The sequence below is a fragment of the Hemitrygon akajei genome, chromosome 7 (genome assembly GCF_048418815.1).
Source record: "Hemitrygon akajei chromosome 7, sHemAka1.3, whole genome shotgun sequence".
Classification (NCBI taxonomy): domain Eukaryota; kingdom Metazoa; phylum Chordata; class Chondrichthyes; order Myliobatiformes; family Dasyatidae; genus Hemitrygon; species Hemitrygon akajei.
Genome location: NC_133130.1, coordinates 3852409 through 3874403, shown reverse-complemented (window position 1 = coordinate 3874403; position 21995 = coordinate 3852409). Strand labels below are relative to the sequence as shown.

The following is a 21995-nucleotide window of genomic DNA, read 5'->3' as shown; positions in this document are numbered from 1 at the left end:
AGGCTGTATTTGATTTGGTATTGGGAAATGAACCTGGTCAGGTGTCAGATCTCTCAGTGGCAGAGCATTTTGGAGATAGTGATCATAATTCTATCTCCTTTACAATAGCACTGAAGAGAGATAGGAACAGACAAGTTAGAAAAGTGTTTAATTGGAGTAAGGGGAATTATGAGGCTATTGGAATTGGAAGATTAAATTGGAAACAGAAGTTCTCAGGGAAAAGTATGGAAGAAATGGGGTAAATGTTCACGGGATATTTGTGTGGAGTTCTACATAGGTACGTTCTAATAAGACAGGGAAGTTATGTTAGGGTACAGGAACCATGGTGTACAAAGGCTGTAATATATCCAGTCAAGAAGAAAAGAAAAGCTTACAAAAGGTTCAGAGAGCTAGGTAATGTTAGAGATCTAGAAGGTTATAAGGCTAACAAGAAGGAGCTTAAAAAGGAAATTAGGAGAGCCAGAAGGGACTATGAGAAGGCCTTGGCGGACAGGATTAAGGAAAACCCAAGACATTCTATAAGTATGTGAAGAGCAAGAGGATAAGACGTGAAAGAATAGGACTTATCAAGTGTGACAGTGGGAAAGTGTGTATGGAACCAGAGGAAATAGCAGAGGTACTTAATGAATACTTTACTTCAGTATTCACTATGAAAAAGGATGTTGGTGAATGTAGTGATGACTTGCAGCGAACCGAAAAGCTTGAACATGTAGATATTAAGAAAGAGGATGTGCTGGAGCATTTGGAAAGCATCAAATTGGGTAAGTCGCCGGGACTTGCCTCACTACTGTGGGAGGCGAGGGAGGAGATCGCTGAGCCTCTGGCGATGATCTTTTGAATCATCAATGGGGACGGGAAATGTTCCGGAGGATTGGAGGGTTGTGGATGTTGTTCCTTTATTCAAGAAAGGGAGTAGAGATAGCCCAGGAAATTATAGACCAGTGAGTCTTACTTCAGTGGTTGGTAAGTTGATGGAGAAGATCCTGAGAGGCAGGATTTCTGAACATTTGGAGAGGCATAATATGATTAGGAATAGTTAGCATGGCTTTGTCTAGGGCATGTTGTGCCTTACGAACCTGATTGAATTTTTTGAGGATGTGACTAAACACATTGATGAAGGAAGAGCAGTAGATGTAGTGTATATGGATTTCAGCAAGGCATTTGATAAGGTACCCCATGCAAGGTTTATTGAGAAAGTAAGGAGGCATGGGATCCAAGGGGACATTGTTTTCTGGATCCAGAACTGGCTTGCCCACATAAGGCATAGAGTGGTTTAGACAGGTCATATTCTGCATGGAGGTTGGTGACCAGTGGTGTGCCTCAGGGATCTGTTCTGGGATCCTTACTCTTTATGATTTTTATAAATGACCTAGATGAGGAAGTGGAGGGATGGGTTAGTAAGTTTGCTGATGACACAGAGGCTGGAGGTGTTGTGGATAGTGTGGAGGGCTGTCAGAGGTTACAGCGGGACATTGATAGGATGCAAAACTGGGCTGAAAAGTGGCAGATGGAGTTCAACCCAGATAAGTGTGAAGTGGTTCATTTTGGTAGGTCAAATATGATGGCAGAATATAGTATTAATGATAAGCCTCTTAGCAGTGTGGAGGATCAGAGGGATCTTGGGGTCCGTGTCCATAGGACACTCAAAGCAGCTGCGCAGGTTGACTCTGTGATTAAGAAGGCATACGGTGTATTGGCCTTCACTAATTGTGGAATTGAATTTAAGAGCCAAGAGGTAATGTTGTAGCTATATAGGACCCTGGTGAGACTCCACTTGGAGTACTGTGCTTAGTTCTGGTTGCCTCACTACAGGATGGATGTGGACGCCATAGAAAGTGTGCAGAGGAGATTTACTAGGATGTTGCCTGGATTGGGGAGCATCCCTAATGAAAACAAGTTGAATAAACTCAGCCTTTTCTCCTTGGAGCGATGGAGGATGAGAGGTGACCTGATAGAGGTGCATAAGATGATGAGAGGCATTGATCCTGTGGATAGTCAGAGGCTTTTTCCCAGGGCTGAAATGCTTGCCACAAGAGGACACAGGTTTACAGTGCTGGGGAGTAGGTACAGAGGAGATGTCAGGGTAAGTTCTTTTTACTCAGAGAGTGGTGAGTGCGTGGAATGGGCTGCTGGCAACAGTGGTCGAGTCGAATACGATAGGGTCTTTTAAGAAACTTTTGGATAGGTACATGGAACTTAGAAAGATGGAGGGCTATGGGTAATCCTAGTAATTTCTAAGGTAGGGACATGTTCGGTACAACTTTGTGGGCCGAAGGGCCTGTATTGTGCTGTAGGTTTTCTTTGTTTCTATTTTTCTATGAGAGAAAATCCAAAAATCTGAGATGCAAATGGGCTTGTGAGTCTTTGTGAAGAGTGAAATGCAGGTGGTGTTGGTGAGGAGGAAGGCAAATGCAATGTTAGCATTCATTTCAAGAGGTCTAGAATATAAGAGCCTGGATGTGATGCTGAGGCTTTATAAGGCACTGGTGAGGCCTCACCTTGAGTATTGTGTACAGGTTTGGGCTCCTCATCTTAGAAACAATGTGCTGGCATTGGAGAGGGTTCAGAAGAGGTTCACAATGATGATTCCAGGAATGAAAGAATTATCATACAAGGTATATTTGATAGCTCTGGTTCTGTACTCACTGGAATTTAGAAGGATAAGAGGAAATCTTATTGCAACCTTCGAATGTTGAAAGGCCTAGATAGAGTAGATGTGGAAAGGATGTTTCCCATGGTTGGGGAGTCTAGGACAAGAGGGCAGATAAAATGGCATCCATTTAAAACAGAAATGCAGAGAAATTTCTTTAGGCAGAGTGTGGTGGATTTGTAGAATTCCTGGTCCAATGTACACTCAGTGGTCACTTTAGTAGGTACAGCTGTACACCAGCTCTTAAATGCAAATATCTGATCAGTCAATCATGTGGCAACAACTCGATGCATAAAAGCATGCAGACATGGTCTAGAGGTTCAGTTGTTGTTCAGACCAAATATCAGAATGGGGTGAAATATGATTTAATATTCATGATAACTTAATGCAATTTCCTGTACACAAGTGTAAGGAAAATTAAATAATTGTTACTCCCGAACCGATGCAGCACAAAAAATGCAAAAACAAAGAACACGATAACAGTAATAACAACACAATAAATATTAATACATTACTGGCTTAAATACATACATTGATTGATGATACATGTCTTTAATATTTTATGCAAGGCTGCTTTATTATTTCCATCTTTTACAGTTTCAAAATAACAAAAAAGGAAAAGGGTCCGTAACAAAAGTTTGGGCATCCTGCATGGTCAGTACTTAGTAACACCCCTTTTGGGAAGAATCACAACTTGTAAACACTTTCTGTAGCCAACTAAGAGTCTTCCAATTCTTGTTTGGGGATTTTCACCCATTCTTCCTTATTTGCAAAAGGCTTCTAGTTAGAACCATAGAACATTACAGCACAGAAACAGGCCTTTTGGCCCTTTTTGGCTGTGCCAGACCATTTTTCTGCCTAGTCCCACTGACCTGCACCCAGCCCATATCTCTCCATACACCTCTCATCAATGTACCTGTCCAAGTTTTTTTTAAATGTTAAAAGTGAGTCCGCATTTACCACTTCATCTGGCAGCTCATTCCACACTCCCACCACTCTCTGTGTGAAGAAGCCCCCCACAATGTTCCCTTTAAACTTTTCCCCCTTCATCCTTAACCCATGTCCTTTGGTTTTTTTCTCCCCTAGCCTCAGTGGAAAAAGCCTGCTTGCATTCACTCTATCTATACCCATCATAATTTTATATACCTCTATCAAATCTCCCTTCATTCTTCTACGCTCCAGAGAATAAAGTCCTAACCTATTCAACCTTTCTCGGTAACTCAGTTTCTCAAGTTCCGGCAACATCCTTGTAACCCTTCTCTGCACTCTTTCAACCTTATTAATATCCTTCCTGTAATTCAGTGACCAAAACTGAACACAATACTCCAAATTCGGCCTCACCAATGACTTATACAACCTCACCATAACACTCCAACTCTTATACGCAATACTTCTGTGAGATTCTTGGGCCATCTTGCATGCACTGCTCTTTTGCGGTCTATCCACAGATTTTCGATGATGTTTAGCTCGGGAGACTGTGAGGGCCTTGGCCAAACCTTCAGCTTGTGCCTCTTGAGGTAGTCCATTGTGGATTTTGAGGTGTGTTTAGGATCATTATCCTGTTGTAGAAGTCATCCTCTTTTCATCTTCAGCTCTTTTACAGACGGTGTGATGTTTGCTTCCAGAATTTGCTGGTATTTAAATGAATTCATTCTTCCCTCTACTGTGCCACTGGCTGCAACACAAGCCCAAAGCATGATCGATCCACCCCCGTGCTTAACAGTTGGAAAGATGTTCTTTTCATGAAATTCTGCACCCTTTTGTCTTCAAACATATCTTTGCTCTTTGCAGCCTAAAAGTTCTATTTTAACTTCATCAATCCACAGGACTTGTTTCCAAAATACATCAGGCTCGTTTAGATGGTCCTTTGAAAACTTCTGATGCCGAATTTTGTGGTGAGGATGCAGGAAAGGTTTTCTTCTGATGACTCTTCCAGGAAGGTCATGTTTGTGCAGGTGTTGCTGCACAGTGGAACAGTGCATCACCACTCCAGAGTCTGCTAAATCTTCCTGAAGGTCTTTTGCAGTAAAATGGGGGCTTTGATTTGCCTTTCTAGAAATCCTACAAGCAGTTCTCTCAGAAAGTTTTCTTGGTCTTCCAGACCTCAACTTGACCTCCACCATTCCTATTAACTGCCATTTCTTAATTACATTATGAACTGAGGAAACAGCTACCTGAAAACACTTTGCTATCTTCTTATAGCCTTCTCCTGCTTTGTGGGCATCGTATATTTTAATTTTCAGAGTGCTAGGCAGCTGCTTAGAGGAGCCCATGGCTGCTGATTTTTGGGAGAAGGTTTGAGGAGTCAGGGTGTTTATAAAGCTTTGAAATTTGCATCACCTGGCCTTTCCTAATGATGAGTGTGAACAAGCCCTAGCCCTAACAAGTTATTTAAGGTCTGAAACCTTGGTAAAAGTTATCTGAGAGGTCAAATCTATTGGGGTGCCCAAACTTTTGCATGGTGCTCCTTTCCTTTTTTTCATTCTAAAATAGTACAAAACAAAAATAATACATTAATCTTTCTTAAAATGTTGAAAAGAATGTTTCATCTTTAACTTTATGACTTTTGGAGATCTGTTCATCTTCTACTCGCTTAACTATTCACTGTAACAGAAATTTTGACTGGGGTGCCCAAACTTTCGCAAGCCACTGTACTTTCTGTTTGTATTCTACACAGGCATCCTATCTCGCCTTGACCCGTAATCATCTAAACCCCATTGAGCCAAAGCTTTCCTACTCTGTCGCCCGCTCTTCTGACTCCCAAATCTATGAAACTGTCTCCTGTTGATCTCTTCTCCCTGTTCTCACTGGCTGACGTCCTCGCGCTTGCGCAGTCATGCCCGATGAAACCGCTGAAGAAATAACCTATTATAACATTGGGAAAATCAGGCTGTTGCTTGATCCCAAGAGAGAGAATTTGTCGAATGCCTCAGAGATGTTTTTTAGAGCAGCTTGCGGTTGAGCTAGGGGAAAGACTGGGTGTTGTGTAATGAACAGAAGTTGATTAGAGAGCTTAAGATGAAGGAACCCTTAGGAGACTGTTATCATAATATAATCAAATTCACCTTGCAGTTTGAGAGGGAGAGGCTAAAGTCAGATGGATCAGTATTACAGCGGAGTACTGGGAATTATAGAGGCATGAGAGAGGAGCTGGCCAGATCTGACTGGAAAAGAACACTGGTGAAGCAGCAATGCCTGGATTTTCTGGGAGCAATTCAGAAAGTGTAGGGTAGATACATCCCAAAGAAGAAATATTCTAGAGGGATGATGACGCAACTACGGCTCACAAGGGAAGACAAAGACAACATAATGTATAATAGATTAAACAATTATAAATAATTAGATTGATAGATTAAACAATTATAACAAAATTAGTCAGAATTTAGAGGTTTGGGAAGCTTTTAAAAAACAAACAGAAGGCTGCTAAAATGCCATCAGGAGGGAAGAGATGAAGTATGAGGGTAAGCTAGCCTATAATATCAAAGAGGATACCAAAAGTTGTTTTTTCAGATGGAGTATATAAAGTGTAAAAGAGTGGTGAGGGTAGATAGTGGACTGCTGGAAAGTTACTCTGGACAGGCATACAAACTGAATATATATTTTGTATCAGCCTTCATTGTGGAAGACACTAGCAGTATCCTAAACGTTCAAAAAAATTCAGGGGGCAGAAGTGAGTGCAGTTGCATGATAGGGAGAAGGTGCTTGGGAAGCTGAAAAGTATTGTGACGTTCTGGGTAGGGGCATGGTCAACAGCCTGCCTCTGCATTTCTAATGACCAGTACTGTTTATTGTTCTTGTGTTAAAATGTTTTTGTGGGATTATGGTGGGAAGTTTCAGTTCATTTATTGTTACATTTTAGCTTGGGTTATACAGTTATTTGCTTGTGTATTTGTGGGTCACATTAACTGTAACCAGGGTGAGAGATGGTCACCTCCCCCGTTGGTGAGAAACTGGTTGGGTTCACTCTCTTGAGTCATGGTGCCCCGTCTGTTTTGTGTCTATTACAATAAAACGGCTGTTGAATTAAAGAGCTTCCTCGTCTGTCATTATGGACCAAATGCTTGCCACACTATGAAGGTAGATAAGTCACCAGGACAAGAGCGACTACATATCAGATTTATCAAAGAGGTAGCTGAAGGGGTTGTGGAAGCATTAACAATTATCTTTCAAGAATCACAAGATTTTGGCATGGTTTTGGAGGACTGGCTATTCACTCCACTCTTCAAGAAGGGACAGAGGCAGAAGAAAGGAAAGTAGCCTGACCTCAGTGGTTAGGAAGATGTTGGAGTCAATTCTTAAGGATGAGGTCTTAATGTACTTGGAGGCCTAAATAGGCCAAAGTCAGCATGGTTTCCTAAAGGGAAAATATTGCTAAACTAATCTATTGAATTCTCTGAGGAAATAACAAGCAGGATAGACAAAGTGGATGTTGTGTACTTGAATTTTCAAAAGCCTTTGACAAGGTGCTGCACATAAGGCTGCTTAACACAATAAGAGCCCGTGGTATTACAGGAAAAATATGACCATGGATAGAGGATTGGCTGACTGGCAGCAGCAAAGTGTTGAAATGAAGGCAGCCTTTTCCCATTAGATGCCAATGAATAGTGGTGTTTCTCAGGGGTCGGTGTCAGTGCCACTTCTTATCACGTTATATGACAATGATTTAAATGACAGTATTGATGACTTTGTTTACAGACAATTCAAGGATTGGTGGAGCGGAAGGTGGAGTTGAGAAAGTAGGGAGGCTGTAGAAGGACTTGAACTGTGAAAACAGACCGAAGTGAGGATGATTAGGACCCAAATGTTGGAGTATCCGAGATTAGAATTGAAACATGATACAAGATTGAAATGAGGACAGCATTCTAAACCAGACACCAGATGAGAATCCAAAGCAGAGCTGACAATTGAGCTCCGAACCTCAGTTCAGGTGCTTTTTAAATATTAAAATCCTGGCACCAAAATATGGCTGGCCATTAGAGCGGCAGGCCTGAATCTTTAAAGGGGCCACATCAGCTATCCATATTGTGGAGAGTTAGAGCTGGCACAGTCAAGTGTGTATCATAACAGGACTCCCTCCCCTATGGCCAACTTCTGACAGCCCTGGCTGTTCGCAGAGACAATGATGGTCATCATAAATGACAGCGGATCCCAGATGTTCCATTCAGGAATGCAGCACTGTTCCTTGTGTCCAAACCCTTCCCAGTCTACGAGGAACTGCCAAAACACCCAAATGGTTTGTGAATCCAGAATTCTTTTTATCGTGTCCCCATCGACAAACCTGGGTGGTGACAGGCCTGGTGGGTGAGGCTAAGGGACTGGTGCTTCCAGGTTTTAATTTGGAAATGTGGGATTGATCTTGAGGGACTTTGAGAGCTACAAGGTGTAAGTCACCAGCTTTATTTTCTTGAGAATCTCGAAGATCCAATGAACTTCGGCACTAATTTCCTAGATTCCGTCGGGAGAGGCAAATCCTGGGAAGACTGCAAAGCTGGTTCCTGTCTTCTCTTCTGGTTAGCCTTCATTTGAACCTTCCTTATAGAGGCTAACAAAATCTCCCTTGCCCTAGTCCATTTTTCCTTGCCGCATCAAATGAGATCTTTGGCCGCAGGAACCCACCCTCGGCCTCCTGCTCAGGGAAGGGTGGCAGAGTATATCCAAAATGGCATTCAGTCAGGGATATCCCACACACAGAATGCTGTAAAGTGTTGTGAGTGATCTCTGCCCACATCAAGTGGTCACAACACTCATCTGATGGGTGAGGCAAGGCATTTCAAATGTTCAAATGTCCAATTTAATGTCAGAGAAATGCATTTCAGGGTTCATTCCGTATTCTGGTTCACCCACTGCATCTGGCCATTGGACTGTGAGTGAAATCCAGAAGAAAGACTTGCTGTAGCCCCAATCAGCATACAGAATACCCTCACACACATGTGATGTGAATTGAGGACCACAATCCAACACAATATCTACTAGAAATCCGTGGATCCCTGAAAACCTGGTGCAGGACAATTTTGGCTGTCTCCACCCTAGATGGGAATTTGTCCAACACAATGAACTTGCAGGCTTTCGAGAAGTGACCTACAATGACTATGATGACAGTCTTCCCCTTGAAAGGCAGAAGACCCATGACAAAGTCCATGGAGATGTGCACCCATGGTCTGTCTGAAACTGGTACAGAGTGAAGGAGTACTTCAGGTTGGGTGCCAGGCTCCTTGTTCCAGGCACACACTTCACATGCCTGCATGTATCATCAGAGTTCTTTAGCTGTTCCAGGCCACCAGTATCTTCACAATGAACCTGAGGATTCTGGCAACCCCTGGGTGAACAGTCATTCTAGATGTGTGCCCCCATTGTAGTATCTAAGAACTGAGGGATCTTGGGATGAATAGACAACCCAGAGGACCACTCTTGGGAATCACCCCTTGTGCCTGGGCCTCATGAACAAATGCGTCAATTTCCCAATAAGTTGCCATAATCACCTTAGCTTGAAGCAAAATAGTGGAAGGCTGCTCCTCTCTTTTGGGTTCATCAAACTGAAGAGACATGGCAAACAGTTTTTGATTCTTTGACTCCGGTCAATAGATCAGAACAAAATTGACCTTTTAAAAAAAAGAGACTACCTGGCCTGCCTGGAATTCAGTCTTTTGATCTCCTGAATATAAGCCAGGTGTTTGTGGTTGGATGCAAAACTGGGCTGAGAAGTGGCAGATAGAGTTCAACCCAGATAAGTGTGAAGTGGTTCATTTTGGTTGGTCAAATATGATGGCAGAATATAGTATTAATGGTAAGACTCTTGGCAGTGTGGAGTATCAGAGGGATCTTGGGGTTTGAGTCCATAGTCCATTGCGCAGGTTGACTCTGTGGTTAAGAAGGCATATGGTGCATTGGCTTCATCAATCGTAGGATTGAGTTTAGAAGCCGAGAGGTAATGTTGCAGCTATATAAGACCATGGTCAAACCCCACTTGGAGTACTGTGCTCAGTTCTGGTCACCTCACTACAGGAAGAATGTGGAAACCATAGAAAGGGTGCAGAGGAGATTTACAAGGATGTTGCCTGGGTTGGGGAACATGCTTTGTGAGAATAGGTTGAGTGAACTTGGCCTTTTCTCCTTGGAGTGACGAAGGATGAGAGGTGAACTGATAGAGGTGTATAAGATGATGAGAGGTATTGATCGTGTGGATAGTCAAAGGTTTTTTTCCCCAGCGCTGAAATGGCTATCACAAGACAGCACAGTTTTAAGGTGCTTGGAAGTAGGCATAGAGGAGATATGAGGGGTAAGTTTTTTTACGCAGAGAGTGTTCAGTACATGGAATGGGCTGCCAGCGATTGTGGTGGAGGCGGATATAATGGGGTCTTTTAAGAGACTCCTAGATAGGTACATGAAGCTTAGAAAGATAAAGGACTATGGGTAACCCTAGGAAATTTCTTAATTAAGTACATGTTTGGCACAGCATTGTGAGCCAAAGGGCCTGTATTGTGCTGTAGGTTTTCTATGTTTTTCTGTTTTCTAAAACTGATGTTTGCAGTAAGATCTGTCCTGACCCAAGAGAACAATTGTCCAAGGTAGCTGTGGGCATGTGTTGGCTCAACTACCACAGAAAATCACCAGCTGCCCCAGGGTTTACAAAGGCATTCACCTTTCACCAGTTCACCTCCCAGGAGATCTTTGCTTTCAGCATGACCACAGAATTAGTAGACTTGGGAGTAATGGCTGCTCCTGTCACAGTTCTCCCAACACTGGACAGTCTTAGTAGTTTCCCCAATGGATGCAGCTTCAGCTTTGGCCTGAAGGTGACCTTCTTCTCCACAGTAATAGCAGCAACCTTAACTCTGATGCTGGGACCTATCCTCGCAGAGAGTCGTGTGCAGATGATTTGCAGTGGTTCGACAGAATCTGGTGCAAGAGATGGGATAGTCATTGTCCGAAGTTGAGAAGTGGAACTGCATTACATTGAAGCTGGGCATGGGCTAGCTCTCTTCGACCGGGTGATTATCGAGGAGGATGGACTGATCAATTAGAGCCTCTAAGTCCACTACCGGCTCCCCCAAGGCAAGAACATCCTTTAATTTGCCTCGGAGTCCATGGCAGTACAGAGTAGTCAAGTGGCAGGCCTGTATCTTTAAAAGGGCTGTGCCAGCTATCCATAATCTGGAGAGTTGGAGTGTCTAAACCCTGGAAGCTGGCATAGTTAGGTGCATGTCATCATGTAGACAGATTAAGAAAAGGGCAAAGAAATGCCAGATTGAATACAGTGTCGGGAAGTCTATGGTCATACACTTTGGCAGAAGGAATGAAAGCATACACTATTTTCAAAACGAGAGCAGAATTCAAAAATATGAGGTGCAAAGGGACTTGATAATTCTCATACAGGATTCTCTGAAGGCTAATTTGCAGGCTGAGTCTGTGGTGAGGAAGGCAAATGCAACGTTAGCATTCATTTCAGCAAGACTAGAATATAAAAGCAAGATGTAATGCTGAGGCTTTATAAGGCACTGGTGAGGCCTCACTTGGAGTATTGTAAAGCAGTGTTGAGCTCCTTATCTAAAAAGGGTGTGTTGACATTGGAGAAGACCCAGAGGAAGGTCACGAGAACAATTCCGAGAATAAAAGGGCTGTTGTATGAGGAGAGTTTAATGACTCTGGGCCTGTACTAACTGCAATTTTGAGGAATGAGGAGGTATCTCATTGAAGCCTATTGAATGTTGAAAGACACAGAAAGAGTGGTTGTTGGAGAAGATGTTTCCTGTATTGGGGGAGTCTCAACTGGAGGGCATAACCTGAGAATAGATTAAGTCTATTTAGAATGGAGATGAGGAACTTCTTCAGCCAGAGGGTGGTGAATCTGTGGGATTTTACAGGTTATTGTGTGTAATTAGATCATAAGACATAGGAGCAAAATTAGGCTATTCAGCCCACTGGGTTTGCTCCATCATTTCATCATGCTGATCCTGGATTCCAATCAACCCCATAGACCTGCGTTCTTGCCATATCCTTTGATGCCCTGACCGATGGCAGAGCATGCCACCAATTCACTACTCTCTGGAGCGCCACTAGATACTAGCAGCTCCCTTAGTTCTCACACACTGTTTCCTGCCTGTAAGCCATTCCTCTATCCATGCCAGTATCTTTCCTGTAACAGCATAAGATTTTTTCTCGTCAAACAGACTCATGTGTGGCACCTTATCAAATGCCTTCTGAAAATCCAAGCAATTAACATCCACTGCCTCTCTTTTGTCCACCCTGCTTGTTACTTCCTTGAAAAAACTCTTACAGATTTATCAGGAAAGATTTCCCTTCACAGAAACCATGCTGACTTTGACTTATTTTATCAATAGTCTGCACGTACCCCAAAAGCTCATCCTTAGTAATGGACTCCAGCACTTTCCCAACCACCAAGGTTAGGCTAACTGGCCCATAATTTCATTCAGGGTCCCAAACAGTCCTTCCAGGTGAGGTGACACTTCACCTGTGGGTCTGTAGGGGTTTCCTGTATATCGGTGAGACTCGACGTAGATTAGGAGACCGCTTTGCTGAGCATCTACGCTCTGTCCGCCAGAACAAGCGTGATCTCTCAGTGGCCACACATTTTAAGTCCACTTCCCATTCCCATTCCAATATGTCCACCCATGACCTCCTCCACTGTTGTGATAAGGCCACACTTAGTGCTGGAGGAACAACACATTATATTCTGTTTGGGTAGCCTCCAACTTGATGGCATAAACATCAATTTCTCAAACTTTCAGTAATGCCTTGCCCCTTTCACCATTTCCTATCCCTTTTTTGCTCTCTCATGTTATCTCTTTGCCTGACCATCACCTCCCTATGGTGCTCCTCCCCCTGCCCCTTTTCTCCTTTCTTCCATGGCCTCTTTCACCAATCAACTTCTCAGCTCTTTGTTTCATCCCTCCCTCTCTGTTTCACCTATCCCCTGGTATTTCTCTCTCTCACCTCCCCCCAACTTTCAAATCTACTCCTCAGCTTTTTTTGTCCAATCCTGCCAAAGAGTCTCAGCCCGAAATGTCGACTGGGCTTTTTTCCATAGATGCTGCCTGGCCTGCTGAGTTCCTCCAGCATTTTGTGTGTGTGGCTCATAATTTCCTTTCTTTTGCCTTCCTCCCTTCTAAAGAGTGGAGTGATCTTAAAGAGTCTAGTTCTCAAGGACCATGCCAGAATCAAGTGATTCTTGAAAGATCATGACCAATGCATCTGTTATCTCATCAGTGAACTCTCTCAGGACTCTGGTCCAGGTGACTTATCCATCTTAAGACATATGAGGTTGCCTAGCACTTTTTCCTTGGTAATAGCAATGGCACTCACTCCTGTTCCCTGACACTCACAAAGCTCTGGCATACTGTTAGCATCTTCCACAGTGAAGATTGATGCAAAGTACTTATTAAGTTCATTTGCCATTTCTTTGTCCCCCATTATTAACATGCCAGCATCATTTTCTAGTTGTCCAATATCAACTGTCACCTCCCTTTTACTCTTTATATAATTGAAAAAACTTTCAGTGTCCTTCTCTATATTATTGGCTAGTTTGCCTTCACAGCTTTTTTAGTTGTCGTTTGCTGGATTTTAAAAACTTCCCAATCATCCAACTTAACTTGTTAGAATGTGGAAGACACTGGTAGAAGATTGCTGGGAGTTGGTGTGATGAACTGAGAGTGGGATAGGCGTGGTATGTGAACTAATGCTGTAAACACATGGGCAGTGCATGGTAGTGCAGTGGAACAGTGCATGGTGGCATGGGAGAATGGTAGTGCAATGGATCAGTACATGGTGGCTTGATGGCATGGAAGTGCAGGGGAACAGTGCACAGTGGCATGGGAGCATGGTAGTGCAGTGGAGCAGTGCACGGTGGCATGGGAGAATGGTAGTGCAGTGGAACAGTACACGGTGGCATGGGAGCATGGAAGTGCAGTGGAACAGTGGCACGGTGGCTCGGTGGCATGGGAGCATGGTAGTGCAGTGGAACAGTGGCACGGTGGCATGGGAGCATGGTAGTGCAGTGGAACAGTGGCACGGTGGCTTAGTGGCATGGGAGAATGGTAGTGCAGTGGAACAGTGGCACGGTGGCATGGGAGAATGGTAGTGCAGTGGAACAGTGGCACGGTGGCATGGGAGAATGGTAGTGCAGTGGAACAGTGGCACGGTGGCATGGGAGAATGGTAGTGCAGTGGAACAGTGGCACGGTGGCTCGGTGGCATGGGAGAATGGTAGTGCAGTGGAACAGTGGCACGGTGGCATGGGAGAATGGTAGTGCAGTGGAACAGTGGCACGGTGGCATGGGAGAATGGTAGTGCAGTGGAACAGTGGCACGGTGGCATGGGAGAATGGTAGTGCAGTGGAACAGTGGCACGGTGGCATGGGAGAATGGTAGTGCAGTGGAACAGTGGCACGGTGGCTTGGTGGCATGGGAGAATGGTAGTGCAGTGGAACAGTGGCACGGTGGCATGGGAGAATGGTAGTGCAGTGGAACAGTGGCACGGTGGCTTGGTGGCATGGGAGAATGGTAGTGCAGTGGAACAGTGGCACGGTGGCATGGGAGAATGGTAGTGCAGTGGAACAGTGGCACGGTGGCATGGGAGAATGGTAGTGCAGTGGAACAGTGGCACGGTGGCATGGGAGAATGGTAGTGCAGTGGAACAGTGGCACGGTGGCTTGGTGGCATGGGAGAATGGTAGTGCAGTGGAACAGTGGCACGGTGGCATGGGAGAATGGTAGTGCAGTGGAACAGTGCACGGTGGCATGGGAGAATGGTAGCGCAGTGGAACAGTGGCACGGTGGCTTGGTGGCATGGGAGCATGGTAGTGCAGTGGAACAGTAGCATAGCTAGTGGAGCTTTTGCCCCATGGCTCCAGGGACCCACGTGAAATCCTGACCTTAGTCAGACTCTGTGCAAAGTTTGCACATACTTCCTCTGGTTGCTCTAGTTTCTTTCAACATTCCAAACATCTGAAGATTTTTAGGTAAACACCAGAGATTCTGCAAATGCTGGAAATCCAGAGCAACACACTCACAAAATGCTGGAGGGACTCAGGGATCCAAAACATCTACACGGTGAGGCAGGCATAAAGGGATCTGCTTTTGCACAGACCAGACCCTCATAACACAGGGTGACCTGTTCCAGCTGCCCAGGGAAGGAGAGGCCAGAGCCAGTGTTGGAAAGAACTGGAATCTGTGCTCGGCTGGGGGCTGCTCCTGCCCACCAATTTCACTCAGTGAAAGACAAGTTAGATTGTATTCATCTCTGGCTGCACTGCAGTACGATGTGGGCTAGGAACCTAAATTTATTTATTTTGCTTTCTGGGTTTTTTTTTGACCGTATGTTTTCCAGCTGTTGTAATAATTTGTGCTACATGTGGTGTGCTGTTGGTTCTGTGTTTTACACCTTGGCCCTGGACAAACTGTTTAATTTGGCTGTATTCAATGTATGGTTGAATGACAATTAAATTTGTTTATTCCCCTCCATAGATGCTGCCTGACTTGCTGAGTTCATCCAGCATTTTGTATGAGGTTGCGAGGTTAATTGGCCATTGAACAATCAGCCAAGGGTGTACATGAGAGGTAGAGTGTGGAAAAAAAGTAAAGGAATGAAGTGGGATCGGTGTAAATGGTTGGTGGGTAGAAGGGTTGTTTCCACGCTGTATGACTCTATGACAAAGCTCCGCACATTTAATAACGTCAGCCTCCTCAAAGCCACTGGTGGTGGGCCACACATGCAACCCTGCAACTAAAGTCATTGATAGAAACATAGAAAATAGGTGCAGGAGTAGGCCATTCGGCCCTTTGAGCCTGCACCGCCATTCAGTATGATCATGGCTGATCATCCAACTCAGAACCCTGTACCTGCTTTCTCTCCATACCCCCTGATCCCTTTAGCCACAAGGGCCATATCTAACTTCCTCTTAAATATAGCCAATGAACCGGCCTCAACTGTTTCCTGTGGCAGAGAATTCCACAGATTCACCACTCTCTGTGTGAAGAAGTTTTTCCTCATCTCGGTCCTAAAAGGCTTCCCCTTTATCCTTAAACTGTGACCCCTCGTTCTGGACTTCCCCAACATCAGAAACAATCTTCCTGCATCTAGCCTCTCCAATCCCTTTAGAATTTTATACGTTTCAATAAGATCCCCCCTCAATCTTCTAAATTCCAATGAGTATAAGCCTAGTCGATCCAGTCTTTCTTCATATGAAAGTCCTGCCATCCCAGGAATCAATCTGGTGAACGTTCTCTGTACTCCCTCTAAGGCAAGAATGTCTTTCCTCAGATTAGGGGACCAAAACTGCACACAATATTCTAGGTGCGGTCTCACCAAGGCCTTGTACAATTGCAGTAGAACCTCCCTGCTCCTGTACTCAAATCCTTTTGCTATGAATGCCAACATACCATTTGCCTTTTTCACCGCCTGCTATACCTGCATGCCCACCTTCAATGACTGGTGTACAATGACACCCAGGTCTCGTTGCACCTCCCCTTTTCCTAATCGGTCACTGTTCAGATAATAATCTGTTTTCCTGTTCTTGCAATCAAAGTGGATAACCTCACATTTATCCACATTAAATTGCATCTGCCATGAATTTGCCCACTCACCTAAGCTATCCAAGTCACCCTGAGTCCTCTTAGCATCCTCCTCACAGCTAACACCGCCGCCCAGCTTCGTGTCATCTGCAAACTTGGAGATGCTCTATTTAATTCCCTCGTCTAAATCATTAATATATATTGTAAACAACTGGGGTCCCAGCACTGAGCCTGGCGGTACCCCACTAGTCACTGCCTGCCATTCTGAAAAGGTCCCGTTTACTCCCACTCTTTGCTTCCTGTCTGCCAACCAATTCTCTATCCACATCAATACCATGATGCTTTCCATTGGTCAGGGTTGATCATCGATGTTGTGTCTTAGCTCTCGTACGCCAGCCAGCTCTGTATAATATGGACAGCAACTGTTGCCCATGCTGCAGGCTCCCCCTGTCCACGCAGCTGTTGAATCCAAAGGAATGGCAGAGGTCAATATAGTTTGGTACCAGCGGCATTGCAGGAGTTGCCAGTCACTGTTGAACTCAATGTAGGGCTGCCTTAGGGATTCCTGCTCCGGATTTACTTCTGAAGCCTTCCTCATGTGTAGGTATAACCACAAGGTGACAGAGGGTTGAGATCAGAGCTTTCCTTCTCCTAGATAAGCTGCCAACCATGGCTAATGAGCTCCATCTGCCCGAAGCGATGGTTTTAAGGGGCCAGTAACCAGTCTTTGTCCTTTCTCCTGTCAGTTGAAACGGTTCTGTCAGGCTTAGTAGCTAAGCTACACATGAAGGCCAGGAGCTGGACTTGGTTGTCAGAGGGAATTTGAGACACACGCCATCGGGAACTTATCCACTACACCAACCACCCACCACCACCCTTGGCTATGACAAGCTTAAGTAACCACAAATAAACTACAGCACAAAGTACTGATAATCTCTGTATAATCCCAATTTGTGTTGGCAAAAGGCAAATGTGATTACCACAATTATATAACAGATCAGTGTATTGAAGAATGAGGAGATGGACTATGGAGTGCAGCAGTGGCTGTCTTCCTCCCTGATACAAGGTGCTATACTCTCAACACTGCCATCATGCAGGAAAATAATTGGGTTCAAGCCAATAGGCAGGGTTACCTGCACAGAATACATGATGATCTTGAAGCAATGTATCGCAAACAGCTTTGGCTCCCACAGTGAATGATTGTCGAGGTGCCTGAAGAAAAGATCACCAGAGATTCAGTTATAATGATCCCTCCTACATTTGTCACACTAAGTGCCTTAGAACATAAAACACAGAACAGAACAGTACAGGAACACAATGTTGTGTTAATCCAATTACATTAGAAATCAAATGACCAATTAACCTAATCCTTTCTACCTACGATGTCCAAATCCTTCCATTTTCCTCACATTCATGTGCCAGTCTAAATACCCCATAAAGTCGCTGCCTTCTGTGGCAGGGATGCAGCTCTCCCTTTTTGTTCTTTCGTCAATTGCCAACAGATTGTGGAAAACAATATCTCATTTGAGATTTCATATATTCCCTTGGCCTGAACTCCCATCTCTGCAATTGCCCCCAGCCTTGCAATTCCTGGTTTTCTTGTCCCTGAATTACACTGCTCCACTACTAGAGCCATACAGCCCAGAAACAGGCCTTTCAGCCCATCAAATCTATGCCAAAATACTTAAACTCCCTATTCCCATCGATCTGCTCTCCATACCCCTACTATCATTGTACCTATCCAAACTTCTCATAATGTTGAAATCAAGCTTGTATGCACAACTTACGCTAGCAGCTTGTCCCACACTCTTATGACCATCTGCATGAAGAGCTTTCTTAAACAGCAGAACAACATGAGCTATCCTCCAATCCTCTGATACCACACCTGTCACTAAGGATGATTTAAATATCTCTGCTGGGGCCTTGGGAAATCCACCCTAATTTAGCTCAAGACAGCAAACACTTTGTCTTCTATCACTGTGGGCCGAAGGGCCTGTAATGTGCTGTACTATAGTCTGCATAGGATCCATGGCCTCACTGATGATTTACCTCACTTTTGCAGACTGTTTCCATCTCCCAAGTAAATACAGATGCAGAGAATTAATTTAAGATCTCCCCCATCTCATTTGACTCCATGCACAGATTACCATTCTTATCTTCCAGAGGACTAATTTTGTCCCTTGCAATCCTTTTGCTCTTAACATATCTGTAGAGTCCCTTGGAACCTCATGCCTACAATGCCAACCTCATGCCTTTCTTTAACCCTTCTAATTTCTTTCTTTAGCATTCTCTTGCATTTCATATACTTCATAAGCACCTTGTTTGTTCCTACCTGCCTGTACCTGTGATGCACATTCTCTTTTTCCTCATGTAGGCCCTCAATATCTCTTGAAAAACAAAGTTCCCTAGACCTGTTATCTTTACCTTGTATTCTAATAGGCATATAGAAGTTTTGTACTCTCAAAATTTCACATTTGAATGCAGAAAACAGCCTGTCCCAATCTATACTTCCCAGATCCTTTCTGATACCATCAAAATTGTCCTTTCTTCAATTTTGAATCTCAACCCATGGACCAGTCCTATCTTTTCTCATATATACAGTACTTCAAAACTAATTGTATTGTTACCACTAGATGCAAAGCGTTCCTCTACACAAACTGGTATCTATTCCATCAGCTGCTAATGCTAGGCTCTGGGATTCCTTCTCTCTTCACCTCATAATGCTCCCTCCTCCTTTATCACTCTTTAGTCATCATACTCTTACAGTCCTGATATTCTGCAATGGGGTTTTTAGCATTGCATTTTAGCATTTTAGCATTTTTATTTTTTTATTTTTTTTAAAAACACTATAGACTTTGCACCATTCTGTGGTTTTGCACTCACTTCAGTTATTATTGTATTTATTATTACTATATTGTTTGCCCCACTTGCCCCCCCCCCCCAGCATTGAGGACATTTTCAAAAGGTGTTACCTCAATAAGGCTGCAAAATATAATCATGAAGCAACATGTTTTTTTTGCCTTGTTCCAGACTTCTGAAAAAAACTGTCACAAGGGTACGTGAGACTGGACCCAAGTGCAGGACGCAGGCACTGAAGTACTAGGGGCAGGACAGGAACAACTAAACGATAGACAAGATGAGGAGACTGTGGCGTGTGAGGGACGTGACATTCAAGGTGATACTGGGGTTCAGGGAGAGTCTTGGAGTTCAAGCAGGATCTCAGGGTTCAGGCAGGATCCTGGGGTTCAGGCAGGATCCTGGGGTTCTCTGGACAGGCTGCATAACTCCTGGGCAGGGCCCAGACCACCTAGGCAGGAACACAGGGGCCTGGGCAGGTTGCAGGGCACCTGGGCAGATCACAGGGCACAACCCATCAAAGGTGAGGGATAGGAAGAGGCAGAGTCCTTTGGGCAGGCCACATAACTCCTGGGCAGGGCCCAGACCTCCCAGGCAGCAACACTAGGGCCTGGGCAAGTCACAGGGCACAACCAATCAGCAGCAAGGGATAGGAAGGGTCAGAGTCCTCTGGGCAGCCCATATAACTCCTGGACAGGGCCCAGACCTCCCAGGCAGGAACACAGGGGCCTGGGCAAGTCACAGGGCACCTGGGCAGATTGTGGGGTACAACCCATCAGAGGTGAGGGATAGGAAGGGGCAGAGCCCTCCACCAGGCAACAGCAGTCCAGCCTGACTTACCCAACAGAGGCAAGGGATAGAAAGGGAGCTCAGTCCAGGGTGGCTGCCAGACTTACTCACAGAACTCATCTTTACAGTGAGTACTCCAAACCCAGACAAACAGGACAACCCCAACTCTACTCAGTCCCAGAGCCCCTTAAATACACCACCAGCCGATGGGCATCAGGTGCGCCTCCTTGAGCCCAAACAAGCCAAGATGATCCACAGGTGTGACTAATTGGGCTCAAGGGCGAACCGAGGGATGGTTACAAGACCCGGAGTCCGGAGTCTACGGACCCAATCAAGAACTGGAATGTGGATTCCGGACCAGACCGGACCATAACAAAAACACCAAAATCCATCATAGGTTTCCTTAAATCCTTGCATCAATTACATGAAACAATCCCACATTTAATCAATAATTTTGAACATATAACATACTACAACACAGGAGTAGTGTTGTGCTGATCTAATTATATTGCTAGTCAAAAGGACAACCTAATTAATTACCTCTGGTTACACAACGTCCATATCCTTCCATTTTCCTCACATTCATGTACCTATCTAAAAAGTCTCTTAAAAGTCTCTAATGTATGATGTATACCATTTAGGGCTCCCATTCTGCATACCTCAATTTAATCTTCTCTACTTGCCTGCAACCCACAGTCTTCTCTCTTCCAAAGAGACCAACACTAGTCTAGTGGTGTGCCCTCCTGTACTTCTCCTGGCCAGTAATGTTCCTCCATTAATCTGACCTACACCCTGTCTAGTGGCACCATCTTCTCACCGTCAGTGGAGAAGGGTGGTTTTGGTTCTAAGGGAGTGTAAGCAAGTTGTTCCAGCAAACTCTTGGTTTGGACTTCCACCACCTAGACATTCTACATATTCCATCACCAGTGCCCTGCAAACTCTGGAAATGGCTGAGACTGACGGAGCACTCTTACTCCAAAAGTTCTGCATCCATTCACTGACATCCTTGGTGTGCAGACTGGGGAGGCACATTAACGAGGAGGCTACGTAGCATCTATGCCAGGACCACCAGACTCACAAACAGTTACTTTCCCCAACCAGTAAGACCTCCACCCCTCCACATCCCCAACCACCACGACAGAGTCACTCCAGAGCCTAGCGTCATTTTATGGACATTCAATCCATGTATCTATTTATATTTATTTTGTATTTTTTATTATTGTGTTCTTTATCTTATTGTGGTTTTTTTGTCCTGCAACGAAATTGGAGTAACAGTTATATTGTTCTCCTTTACACTTGTGTACTAGAAAGGACATTAAACAATCTTGAGTTTTGAATCCTGAATAGCTGAGGCAGAGGAATTTCTCACTTTCCATAATGACGTTCATCACTCAGCCAGCACCATTATGGGCATGAGCAACCCCACACCCCATTCCCCCAACATCCAGGACCCCTTCAAACAGCAATACCTCAAGAAGGCTGCACCCAGCATTAAAGATCCCATCACCCAGGGCATGCCCTCTTCTCACTGCTACCAACAAGGAGAGGGTATTTATGGTATCCAACAGGAGGTATTTATGGTAATGTGGTTCTCTAAGGAACGATTTGCCTGGCCTGATGAACACGTACATTAAAACAGGCTTGATGGCATTCTTGATGCTACCGTAGGCAGCTCTGCCCAGCAGCTCCCGGAGACAGCCTTCTGCCAATGCTGCTGGACTCTGCTTCTCCTTCTCAGTTGCCTGCAGTGGCGATGGAGATCGACTGAAAAAACACAGTTAGCAGAATCAATACAGCTTAAGTTTTAAACACGAGGACTGAAATGTTAAACTTTCCATTGGACAGGATGATGAGGCCAAGGACCGGATGAGTAACTCACCTTCAGAGTGAAGGAGGATGTAAAAGAGGAGGTTTCATTGTGACATTCATGGAAGACACATATCAGGAGCAGATTATGCCACTTGTCTCATTGAGTCTGTTCCACCATTCCATCGTGGCTGATTTATTATCCCTCTCAATCCCATTCTCCCGACTTCTTCCCATAACCTTTGATGCCCTGACTAACCAAGAACCAATCAACCTCCACTTTAAATGTACTCAATTTGGCCTCCACAGCTCTCTCAGATACATCATGCGCTGGAAAAATAAATTCTTCCTCATCTCTGTTCTAAATGGA

At 44.6% G+C, this 21995-nt stretch overlaps 1 protein-coding gene across 7 annotated transcripts in view; it reads right to left on the bottom strand.

Moving 5' to 3' along the window:
• LOC140730175 (protein EFR3 homolog B-like) overlaps positions 1–21995 on the bottom strand; it is a 179665-nt gene that overhangs the window by 106392 nt on the left and 51278 nt on the right. For all 7 annotated transcript variants that reach the window (XM_073050313.1, XM_073050312.1, XM_073050316.1 and 4 more), the window contains 2 exons: positions 21449–21583; positions 17308–17386 (listed from right to left, as the gene is read on the bottom strand). In XM_073050313.1, the coding sequence (XP_072906414.1) occupies positions 17308–17386; positions 21449–21583 (214 nt within the window). The remainder of the gene's footprint in view (positions 1–17307; positions 17387–21448; positions 21584–21995) is intronic.